Source organism: Elaeis guineensis, chromosome 12 (assembly GCF_000442705.2).
Source record: "Elaeis guineensis isolate ETL-2024a chromosome 12, EG11, whole genome shotgun sequence".
Lineage (NCBI taxonomy): Eukaryota > Viridiplantae > Streptophyta > Magnoliopsida > Arecales > Arecaceae > Elaeis > Elaeis guineensis.
This window is the reverse complement of record NC_026004.2, coordinates 25,585,830-25,598,906: the sequence shown is the minus strand read 5'-3', so window position 1 is coordinate 25,598,906 and position 13,077 is coordinate 25,585,830. Positions and strand designations below refer to the sequence as shown.

Below are 13,077 nucleotides of genomic sequence, written 5' to 3'. Positions count from 1 at the left end.
ACCATACACGGTCTCTGCCATGCAAAATATGCACCTCAAAGGATCTTGACATAGTATTGAGGTGATGTGTCTCTTTGCTTTCATCAAAAAAAAAGAAAAAAGAAAATAAGAAATAAGAAAAAGAAAACTCATATTAATATCATTCTCCCTTCCATTTGCAATTTGCTGATGCAAAGTCTGCTACTTAAACAACAGAGCTTCTAAAGTTTTTTTCTGTCCATTTCCCTTCAACTGCTACCAGAGACCTCCCGTCCCTTTCCTACCGTTACAAGCAGTCTACAAATAACAATTAGAAAAAGTTTAGAAACAGGAAAAATTATCTACAAGCCCATCCCCATTTGCCCATTATCACTGGCCTGAGTGGCCTCCCCTTCCTTTCCTACCTTCAGAAGCAATTTACAAATAATAAATAAATCACAAGCAATTTACAAAGAATAAGTAAAAAAATTAGAAAGAGGAAATCCCCATTTGCCCATTATCAGTGGCCTGAGTGACACCTCCCCCCACTTCCTTTCTTAACTTCAGAAGCTATTTACAAATTACCAAATCGCAAGATAAAAAAAATAGAAAGAGGAAATGGCGTCGCCCGGACTCGAACCGGAGACCTTCAGTGTGTTAGACTGACGTGATAACCAACTACACCACGACACCATACTTGTTTTATTGTTTCCTAGATACACTTAAGAACAAACCATAGTGCTGGCATATCAGCTCCCAATACCCTCATTTTAATTTTCCTTTTAAAAGCATTAAGGCGTGATTAGCTGCCGAAATAACAATGAACATTCTTTGCTGCCCTCAAGCGTCAGCAGGCCAAGTTACTCACCTATTTAAAGCTGGATTTTACATTATACCCCATGTTCCTTTCTTTTCTCTCTTTCTTTTTGTTTTTTGAGATAATGGAAGGAAATCCTACTTGCACTGCAAATATGCAAATCTAAATACACCAACCTAATCTTAGAACCCAAAATCTCCTACAGAGATACAATCACTGGAGCAAACACCAATTGACAACTCATGCAAGATTATTGGATGCAATCTACTTCAGAAAGATCACATTTATTTAATCCATGACCAGACCATCAACACGCTAGAGTGAAGTTGTAGGAAGTTTTAGCTCTACAAGAAAAGGCATTGCCCAAAAGCCTACCCCTTGATTGACTTGGAAAGTATTTGATGGAGACTTTAATTAACATGTCACCAAGAGAGTTTGGCAAAGACTTCAGAGTCCTTATGCAATGATATACATTGTATTAAGCTTGTTCTTCTTTGTTATAATAAATGACATTAAGGCTAAAATCGGATGGGATATGAATCAAATACCAGTATATCCATATCCGTATTTATTTAGTTAATAAATATAGATACGAATATTAGTTGGATGTAAAAATATATATCCACATTTGTTCTAATGGATATGACTATAAGTCGGATACTAAAAATATGGACATAAGTTATATAAAGAAACTTTATAACTACGGAATCAAAGATATTATTAAATAGATTATAAATCAAATTAATAACATGTTAATATAGTTATATATTCTTTAAAAAGATTTATGAATATTATATAAAATTAAATAAAATTACAAATAAAATGAGATTTTCGGATATGAATTGAATAGTTATCTATCTATATCCATATCTATTTTACTTTATTAAATATAAATATCAATATAAGTATTAGTTAGATGCTCAAATTTCAATTGATATCCAAATAGATTTGGATATAAAAACAGATTCGGTTGAATATCATCCAACCCACTTTTATCCTTAAATGACATGGTATTTAATTGATGAAGATTATAAAGAATTTGATGGTCAACTTAATTGGGAGTGCATGAGTAGAATAGAGATGCTCTCCAGTAATAAATTGATAATGTCTATTATCACCCTCCAGAAGCTATGGCTGCAAGTTCATATATCATGAACGCGAAGTCATCGCTTGTGGACATAGGAATGACGAGTATAGCTCCCTACTTGCTCTTCTAATCCCTCATTCATTTCCCTTTTTGAGGTGGCGAAGGGGAAGCGCATGCTGGAATGGCAGCTTTCGGCACACGGAAGTTTTTATATTTGTATCTTCACCACATGCTAAAAAGAATGACTGCTTCTAACAAGCTTGTTTATTTATCAGTTCCTCTCACTAAGAATTATTGTGATTAGCATTGGTGGATTGCATTATATCAAACCCCGAGCCAAACCTGACAACCAAATGGATTTATATGCAATTCAATTAAGGCCATCATGGTTGAATCGGTATCCTTCAAATCACTAACAGGGTTGTGTATTGTCATCATAATGAACAATAAAAAGAAAGCAAATGAACAAGTGCACAGACGATAAATGCATCTCAACTGAAACACGCTTGTATGAAAGTTGAGCATTCACCTTTAGCTGAGAACTGCTTTAGACTTTAGAGAAGAACTTACACAGCTTGCCGATAAAATTGCACCAGGAAACAACGGTTCATATAATGAAAGAATCATAACAAGAACCATGTAAAGTGAACGACTATAAGTTGGCACAACCATAAACAATGATTGTAAGAAGTAAATCTTGCAAAAAGAAAACAAGTTTACATAAAGCAATTGGCAGCAGTATCAGTTTAGAACAAATTTTAACTTCAGTAGCAGTTTAAGAAAGAGATACTACTCTACAGGCTGGAAGACATCGAAGAGATCCCAGAGTGATTCAGATTTCACTGTAGTCATTCTATTTTCAGGAACAACTGAGATGGAGGAGGCAAGGATTCATAGTTCAGAAAAAAAAAAAAGGAGAAAAAATCCAAACTTTGGAAAGAATTCAGACAATTAAAAGCATGGAAAAATTACAAAAATAAAAGTAACAGCACTGATATTCACTTTTATTCATGTGAACCAAGAATGGGAGAGGCAGTGATAATAGATAGTAGCAAAAAGACAACCACCAGCATTATTAATTTTTATTTGCAAGTTTTTCTCCAACTGCTTGTAAAAAAATAACTCTTGAATAATTAAACTACCCAAGTATATTTTGGACTATCGTTTGACTCTGCAAAATAAAGAAAAGTTCAAGAATTTTCATATAGTTCTGTCTGTGGATATTTAATTATGGTTTTCAAATCTCATAATAAGCTCCCAGGGGATCCTAAGAAAGCTCAAAAGGAAATCTCTTAACTTTTAAGCTTAGTATCCTTACACCAAACAATGGCACTCTCTAAGTAAGGTCCACAAGTTGCTTAGAGGTACCTCCCATAATCATCAATGGCACTTCATTTCTGTGACTGAAGTGAAACTAGGGTTCTGAAAGATAACTAGATGTAGCTTAAACTGCATCATATTTGTTAAAGGTACCTTTATAATGGCACGTTTCTTTTTCATACAAAGCATAAAATAGTTCTGTAAATTCATTTTACATGTACTCCAAGAGAACCAAACACAAGGGGCAGAACAATGAAAAATAAATCGATAAATTATAGAAACCAGATTTCAACAACTACTGTGACTCACCAACTAGTTGTTTAGTAAGAAATCAGGATTTAAAACTACATTATATATATGCAACCAATTTAGTTCAATAAGATAGTTTTCATATGGGATCAGCATAACCATAATATCTGGTTGTTCCCACATTAACTCAGGTAAGTCCTAAGATTGTAGACAGGAATGTACACGAGTGCCTTGAGATCTATAGCATACAGCAGCAAGTGCACTTGAAAGTACTTAGAGATTCATGATCCATAGAAAAGCCTGTCACAGAAGACAGGAAGTTGATTGACGGTGTCCAGTTTCCAATGACAATGTTAGGGCAACAGACAAAGATGGAATCATGGTTGATACTAGATGATAGTCAAAGGGAGAATTAATCTTTGACACCCATTCAAAAGAATCACTATCCTCTGGTCCTCAACATTCTGAAATTTGGAATAACAGAAGTACAGAGCAACAGCGAATTAGTTTCTTTATGTTTGTTGGGTGTTTGGTCCTTTTACTTGTGGAAGGCAGCCAATGAAAAATATATATATATATCTTTCACTGTACAAAACTAGGCCCTGGACATGGTAGATTCCAGAAGAAGCCTAAAGCAGCTGAAAAGATACAAAAATAGAAAACAAGGCAAAAATATGAATGGACCCATAAGCAAGGTTACAGTAGGGAATTTATGGGCACACAAAATTTAGGTCTGGTTAAACTCAAAGGTAATTTATGGTCCAAATGATCATGGACAAATTGAAACATGCTGGAAAGTACCATGGAACCATTCAAGCTTAAGACGCCCCCAGAGAGTCCAATTGCAAATAGAGGCATATTTCACCCATATATATATATATATATATATATATATATATATATATATATATAGAGAGAGAGAGAGAGAGAGAGAGAGAGAGAGAGAGAGAGGCAAATAGATTGTTTGGAGAGGGGAAGGAAGAGAAAACTCAAGAAGCCTTGATTTGGAGTCAGGCTTCACAAGACTCATCTCCAAGAGTTTCCATTATAATTAGTATATATTTCCTCTGAAGTTGGTTGCTACTATTATGGATTTTATTGGCAGATAAAAAAATTAAGTAGCGCAAAGAGGGTACATAAACTTACCTCTTAAACGCTCGAAACCTAAAAGCTTTCTTTTGACACTATAAAACAGGCAATGATTGCACAAGAAATGAAGCAAGAAAGAAGGAAACATAATGCTCAGTCAACAGAACAAAGAGCATTTTTTATGGTGAGAACACCAAGTAGTCTGATTAGATTACAGCTTAACTCTCAATCAAAACCAAAGTTCACCATACCAATGCATAGCATCTTGTATAAAGGGCATAATGTACTAGATTGCTACTTGGTGTGAGGAGTATGCCGAATGTCAGTATGCTAAAGAGACCCATGCCAACAATGCATTAACATGGTGGCAGCACGGGTACCAAAACCAGTATTATAAACCTTGGTCAAAATGAAAGCTATTCAATTATAATTTCCTAGTTTTACTTTTGGATTTTGACCACATCAATGTCTGCATTCTGAAAGGAATAACCACAACCTGATTATAACAATTAAGCCTTGCCCCAAGTCCCAACTATTTTAGGTTTTGCTTTAAGAATCCTCATTTGACAAGCATTCCTACTTGGGGCTACCTATGATGTTGTTTCAAGATTTTATACATCCTTTCTCAGAACTTCCATCCATGTTATCTTAGAGCTTTCAACCCCTTAGATCTGTCATGCATGCATGCCTACAATTATTCATTATAGCCTTCTAAAAGGGGCTTGGTATATATAAAACCACAAGAAAACACTAGATTGAAGCAACAAAATAATCTCAGCATTACCTATAAGTGTCCCAAAGTGTCCAAACCTAACCTTAAAAAATAGACACAGGGACACTTTTGTACAAACAAATATATACAAAAAAAGCATGGTATGCACTCAAGCATATATAATGTATGTATAAACTATTATACTAAGTTAGTTATTTAGAGATTCCTTTCGGTAAATCAAAATAGCACAAATTTCATACAATATTCACAAAAAAGAACAGGGGTGACACTTCACTTAGAGTTTAGACTACCATTTAGCAATAGGTAAAGCTGAAAACTAAGTATCATTCAGTCTCAGGACTTTCACCCTCCCATGCAGAAGACAACTTCTCACATACTAGTAAGACCAGCCTCAAGTATTCTGTTATGTTCCCCAGTTTCTTTTCTTTTTTCCTTTTCTAAGCTATTTCAATTTTGGCCTTTAGGTTCTTTATCCACCAAATAGATTACAAATCCTCTTGAAGTTCTTTAAATGCATGAAGTTCATGAAAAGGAAGAGACTCTTGAAAAGGTTAAAATATATTTCAAATAACTACCCACAAATCAGTTCAATTTCCATTCTGCCTTCTGGAAAAAATCTCTCCACTAAACTTAAAATCAAAGTAATGGCTTAGTTGGAATATCTCGACATCGCTTCAGATTGTGAGATCAAAAGACATTATATTTGAAGCTTTAGATTTAAAATAGTCATCAAGTAAATAACTAAACAATGTAAAATACATAGGTTTCAAAATATGTACAACAAAAATTAACATCCAAATGTATCCAGATACCAAGAATAAACAACTTGAAGAACATATGCAGAGGAAGGGAGAGAACCACACAATATACATTGAAAGTCTCTTGATAGTCCAATGAAGTTAGAGCTAAATGCTAGCAAACATAACACTTTCTATATTTTTAAGCAATAGATTTCAGAGTAACCTTTAATTCATTTCATATTTAAACAAAAGTTATAAATAAGTTTATCCAAAGACTTTGCTAATCCTAGACTGGCTACCTGCCATCATGCACTTGGACAATCAAGCATCATGAAACAATTGTTTTTGAACCATAAAATTAAGGCAAGCTGGAATAGAAACAGTATTTCTCTAGAAAATTAGGATAACAGAGAAATAGCCTATTCATGAATACTTTCCAACAGGATTCTATCCAATATATATTAATCTTTAGACATGTATCCTAAAGACATCCATTGTTACTGGATTGTAAAGAGGAGTCATCCACTCAAATAATGATAAGAACAATATGACGATAAGTGAAATAACTAAATGACAAGCTACTGCTGATATGAGGTCAACTAAGTATGTCACACAGAGATCTTATAGAAATAATATATAGGAAGCTGTTAGGAGTATAAAAGAGAAAGATCATAGATATTGTGACGCTGATCAAGGAGAGGGCATGAAATTGCTTAAAAATTTACCGTGTAATAGTATATAGGAGACATCTATTATATTCAATATGGCAAAACTGCATTCATTTTTAAATCTCCTATTTCTTCATTAACTAATATGTGGCTGTATTCTCATTGCCTAAGTCTCTTTTCTTTCCTCTTTCTTTTTTCTTTTTGTAATTCTGTTTAAAATGCCCAGAAAACATACAAAACCCCCCCAAAAGATGCTACTTGACAGTGGGAAAGTAAATTCAGAAACACTACCCAATGAATGGACACCTGCACAAACAAAGCAGCAAAATGCCAAAAAAGAGGCTCAAAATGGACAAATCAGGGAAAAAAGAGGCTCAACAACCTCTACCTAGACAGCCAAACTGATTTTTTTGGATATTACTAATAAGAAGTAATCAAGAGATGTGAAGACCATAACAACCTAACAAAGCAGAAATAATAGAACCATACAAGATACCATAACAAGAACCTCTACCAAGATAGAAAGACTAATGCTTCAATAGTACTAATAGGAAGTCTTCACCAAATATTAAGAACATAACAACCTAATAAAGCAGAGCTAATAAAACCATGTCTAGTAGAAAACATTTCTCGAGCTTCTAACTAACACAGTGCGAGCATTTGCAACCTAATAAACTAATTAAGAATTAATAATAAGAACAATGATGCAATATGCCAATGATTTACATGGATTTTCAACTTAAGAGCTTTTCCATTTGCTACATATGTTATTGTGTACTTTTGGACATAAGAATCAATTTGGATATGCACCCACATGTTTTATTTGGCAGGATTAAAATAGAGAGAAGGGGGGGGGGGGGAGAGAAGGGAACATAAGAAAAGAAAATGTAAATTCAACCATAATTATGTTAATTTTTTGATATGTAGACTGGTATAGTTTTCCTGTGTTGCTAAATGCTAACTTATTAGCAATATATCAGTTCTTATTGTAACTTTTTATCTCAAAAATTCAATGTGTATGACCTCTTTAATATAAATTTGAAAGGCTGAGATGCTTTCATGGGCCTAAAAAAAAGTGGTTGCAAGTATCATATACATCCAACATCCACAACCTCTTAAATCTACTGTCAAGAAATTTGATAATTATTGGAAGTGTTTAAGTGTATCCAACTTGTTGATACATGTTGATCCTTGATATGCATTCTTTGACATGTAGCACCTTAAACACCAGCTAAACTGACAAGATACTGAAGCTGAAGCTAAAACCTGAGATATAGACAACCTAAGACAAAATTTTGGAGTTTAAGCCAGCAAGATGAAATTTTGGTTCTGCCGCAAAAATAGTGATCTGGAAAATATCAGCAAACCTCAAGAAAATAGTTATAAAGTAATTATAACACTCACAAGCATTAGTAAATTTTTGAGAAAACTATAAATCGAAGAAAACATTTTATTCAATATTAAGACATGATAAACTTGAGGGGGAGGGGAGGGTTGGAGGGGTGGGTGGGTGTGGGGCGCTTAACGAAGTAATAAAAGAGAAATTCCATTAATATAAGATGTACATGACTATGATCACAAAAGTTGTTATTTTCCATGATAAATCTTTCTTCAGCATATATGCCTATCTCAATGATCGCTAAAGCAAAATAACTGGTTTTATCTATTGGTAATAAAAAATGTGAGAAATTCAAGACAATTTAACAAAATAATCTTACCTCAAAATATGATAGCTGATTTTGGTTAACATTCATGTTTAAACATTCAAATCAGATGTAAAACTGATTGTCAGTCATGGTGTTGCCAAATAAATCATGATATATTTAGTAAAGTGACCACAGATGGAAAAATAAAAGCAGGGCTATTTTGGTGCATCCATCATAGAAATGAATAGCATTCAGTGTTGCATGACCAGCATCCACAGGTTTGTTTCTTATTCACAAAAGAAATCACCAGTCAACAGTACATAACCTTTACAAATTACATGGAAGCAAGAGCGCACGATCAGCGGAGGCTGAAACTTACAGTTAACTGCTATGTACAAGAAGAACAGATGAATCCATCAGAAGACACAGAAGACAGTGTCACACGACCACGGCACTTGCATGCAGAATCTTTATCAACAGAGCATGCATCCACGCAAAGTCGCAAACTACCAATTCTCCTTCACAATTTTTGATTTTTCAAATATAAACTTCCCTTCTTTGTACTTCTGTGTTTCTTCATAGGCTCTTTCATATTTCCATCCCAGCACCTCGTGGCAATCACGGCAATAAATATCAGCAACCGTATGCAGTCCTGTTATGAGCTGCCTGTCTTCCTTCGGCCCCACGACTATGTTCATCGCATGAGAAAACAAAAAGGCTCGCCCGTTCCTTCCCTAAGACAATTTTGGTTGTTCATATAATTTATACAGCAACATTAACCCAAAGTGCAAGCGCAAACACCATTTTATTGAAGCATAGTTTGTTGCAAGTACATCACAAGAAACTAATATCTGTAATAAAATTCTAAAGCTCAAGTCTCAATTCTACAATTTGAATTGAATTAAGTTTCATCATATGCTACAATTGCGCATTTTTTTTTTCAGCATAAACGGATTCTTTGAATTAGTATGATAAATGATCAATAAATGTTTGTAGGAGCTTCACCTGAAAAGCTTTCGAAATTATATCATCGTGAAGACAGACATGGTTTCGACATTTGCAGCAGCTGTAAACCCGAGGCCCAACCACTTCCGCCATCCGTTGCACCCTCTCTTATCCTTGACTGCCCTAATGATCAACCAAAATTTCACACAGACACCAAGATGGCAAGAAAACCACCACGCCCTCAAAATGAAAGAAGAAAGTAAGGATACAAACAAACCTCTATAAGATTAAAAAGCAAAAATAAGCTCTTCAATGGCCGCCGCCTCCAATCGCTGAAAGAAAGGGGTATGAAATAGAGATCATTAAAGCCCAAGGCACAGCGGTGGGCGGCGGAGAGACAAATGATTAGGGGGAGAAGCATTAACCACAAAATAGTAGTAGAATAAGAAGGAAAGAAAGATTGAGGAGCCAAGCAAGAAAAACGGAAAAAATATGGGATGAAAGGGACCGAGGTGGTTGGTAGGGTTGAGTAAGAAAGAAGAGCAGCCGAGAATTGATTTAATTGATGTAAATTAATTAAAAAATTACCATAAGCTAACACTCCGTTAGGGTAAAAATTATTAGGATAAGAAAGTTAGGATAGAGAGGGTTTAAAAATCGAAAGAGGAGATGAAAAATCAAATTGTGGACACAATCAAACAAAAAAATTATGGAAATAATTTGATGGAATTGGATGGTGATTCCAGACGTACAATGAGAAAAGATGGGGTCTCGAATCATCCACCATCCAGTCAATGACGGCTTTTTTCAATAAACGAGTTGTTAAAAACAAGAAAAAGTTGGAAGTGGGATCCAGCATTGTCAAGAGCCCCGATTCCTTGCTCCAAGAGGGTTTTAGAAAAGAAGAATAATTCAAATTATACAGATATAAATAAAAAGCCTTACAAAAAAACATCTATGTTTGATTTATTTACCTTATTTAGATTATTTTGGAAAAAAAATTGGCGTGGATTCTCTTGATTAGAGTCTATCGAGAAGAGAAGAGCAAGAACCATAGCGGCGTAGGGTTAGGGTTTCCTTTTTAGGAAAATTTATATTTAAATGGACGGTGGGTTAAAAACTTAAAATAGGGGGTGCCCATGGTTTTGGGTTGTTGCGTTCAAGTCTCAACCGTGCATCCGTAGACAGCTTGATCATAATTATTTTTTAATGGAAAATCGAACAAACACCATAATGGCCAAACAAATCCAAATCAAGAATGCTACGGTTTTGACCAATTCGCAGGTGACAGATAAAAAATAATATTTATGTATAAAATATACACACGCAATATTATTTTTTTAGGTGGCTATATAAAATAATTTTATATGTGTCTATATATATACAAAACAATTTGTTCCACAAGATCTGTTAATAATAAGTGGAGTAAATGACATATTAACATATAATATGTTGAATAATGATATTTTTAGGTGAAATTAGAAAATATGTATTATATTTTTCTAATTTAATCCATTAAATGATTTATATTGTACGTATTAATGTACGGTTTGGTTCTATTTAACTAACATCTATTTGTCTGATCTCTTGATGTAGGGTTGAACAAATCAAACAATATTTGCATAAATTAAAATAAAAAAAATTAATTTTTATTTTAAGTTGAATAAATTTTATGAGTTTGATTTGGTTTGATTTAATCCAAATTATATTCTTAGCTGTGCAAATGATATTTGATGGAAATTAACTTTATGTGGTACATATGCATGCTTCCAAAGGAGATGGCAATATTATTATCTAAAAAAAATATTATAATATATTTATCAAAAAAAATGATAATATTATTATTGCATTGTTATATAAATGAAATCAACGGGATGTCCTTTTCTAATTTTTGGAGAACATCAACTGTCCAACTTTATCCATTAATTATGTGTCAATGTCATTGAACAATGTACGAATGGCATGATCATAAGTCTGCTTTAGCTTTCCTCGTGTAATATTTCTTTTGCCTTGTCGGAATAAAATTCTGAATTTCGATTATTATATCTTTACAATAAAAATACAAACTTTGATGTTGTTTGTTGGCATTGATGGATATAGATGGGGATTTCGGTTGGCCTAATAATTGATATTTTTATATTATCAATCATATAATATTATGTTTCTTCGAAGGCAACACCTAGCCAGCCTATTAGTTTGGAGACTTGGGATTGAAAGCCTACAATTTTCTTTATATCTCGAAATAATATTTATCTTTTTAGTTAATACAAAACTTCATAGCAATTACAAAAATCTCTCTTAAAAAAAAATCTTGTATCATATTATTCTATTTTCTAACAATAGCAAATAAAGTTACCCTTATCCTAATTTGCTATTCTCACGCTTCTCTAATACAAGATTGTTATCTATATAAATACATCCCTTATTTAATTTTTTTAAAAAAATATAATGCCTGTTTTTTTTAAGAGTTGAAAAGTAATAAAACTACTACTTAAAACCCGTGCGATGCACGGCATATAATTATTTTCTCAAATAATAATTTTAAAATAAATACATAATTATTTCTTCTCAATCTTTAACCAATAATACATATGTACATACATGCCCAGCATACACAATTATATATGCCCCACATATATATTTTTATTTAATAAATATATTATTTTAAAATAATATTTTTATTTATTATATTTTATTATTATATAAAATATATATATATATATTTATACATATTTTTTGAGTTTTGTAACAATGCTTTTTTATAATATTTTATTATAAAATATAGTTAAGGTATTACACAATATTATTTTTATATATTATATTTTATTTTAAAAAAATAATTTTTTTCCTTCTTTCTTCTCCGCGGCTCCATTGCCTCTCTCTCCTCTCGCAAAATAATTGAAAAAAGATCATTATATAATAAATTCTTCATCAAGGGCTAAATCGTAAAATAATCTCAAACTAAATCAAACCAACTCAATGTGGTCTGATCAAGTCAATTATTAACGGACTAATGGATTAATAAATCCAAATTTCTAAAATTCGAAAATCCGAATCCATCCCCTTTTAAAGCAAATGGATCAACTGGATTTTAGATTTCGGGTGTGAACCCAAAATCCCAAACTTGTTAGGCTCTTCTCCTCTTCCCTTTCTTCTTTCTCGATCACCATCCAAAACCCCCATGGCTACCAATCGAGAGTTTATTATATAAACTATATATATATATATATAATTTTATAATAGTACTTTTTTATAATATTTTATTATAAAATATAGTTAAGATATTATAGAATATTTTTTTTATATATTATAATTTATTTTTAAAAAATATTTTTTTTTTCTTTCTCCTTTTCTATGGCTCCACTACCTCTCTCTCATAAAATAATTGGAAAAAAATTATTATATAATAAATTCTTCATCAAGGCTAAATCGTAAAACAATCCCAAACCAAATCAAACTAACTTAATGTGGTCCAGTCGAGTCTATTATTAACGGACTGATAGATTAATGGATCCAGATTTCTAAAATCCAAAAATCTGAATCCACCCCTTTTTAAAGCAAATGGGTCAACTGAATTTTGGGCTTCGGGTGTGAATCCAAAATCCCAAACCCACGAGACCCTTGTCCTCCTCCTTTCTTTCTTTCCCAATCACCACCCAAAATCTCCATGGCCGCCAATCAAACTCTTGATTAACCTCCACCGGTGGATCATCGGGCCTTCCCAACCACCGGCGGCCTTCTCCTGGTCATTGGCATCCCGATGACTGCCGATCTTGAGGGAGGTCGGTTGAAAAAGACCGCTCGAAATGTTGTTCAACTCCACCA

At 33.2% G+C, this 13,077-nt stretch overlaps 1 protein-coding gene and 1 non-coding gene across 2 annotated transcripts; both read right to left on the bottom strand.

The window, feature by feature from the left end:
• Nucleotides 1–577: 577 nt before the first annotated feature.
• TRNAV-AAC (transfer RNA valine (anticodon AAC)) lies at nt 578–651 on the bottom strand. Its single transcript has one exon. It is a non-coding gene; the product is annotated as a tRNA-Val (tRNA).
• Nucleotides 652–8,562: 7,911 nt separating this feature from the next.
• Nucleotides 8,563–10,106, bottom strand: LOC105054622 (protein yippee-like At4g27745). The gene is made up of 3 exons (XM_010936182.4): nt 9,530–10,106; nt 9,313–9,435; nt 8,563–9,041 (listed from the first exon to the last, which is right to left on the bottom strand). Exons 2-3 carry the CDS (start codon nt 9,403–9,405, stop codon nt 8,814–8,816), a joined length of 321 nt encoding a protein of 106 aa, XP_010934484.1. The 5' UTR covers nt 9,406–9,435; nt 9,530–10,106; the 3' UTR covers nt 8,563–8,813.
• Between the last annotated feature and the right edge of the window lie 2,971 nt (nt 10,107–13,077).

What these genes read in the sequence shown, in the direction of transcription:
- LOC105054622 (XM_010936182.4), bottom strand. Translation starts at nt 9,405, where the DNA reads ATGGCGGAAGTGGTTGGGCCTCGGGTTTACAGCTGCTGCAAATGTCGA. An exon ending in TAATTTCGAAAGCTTTTCAG is followed by an intron (nt 9,042 to 9,312) that starts GTGAAGCTCCTA and finishes AAATTGTCTTAG; the next exon opens with GGAAGGAACGGGCGAGCCTT.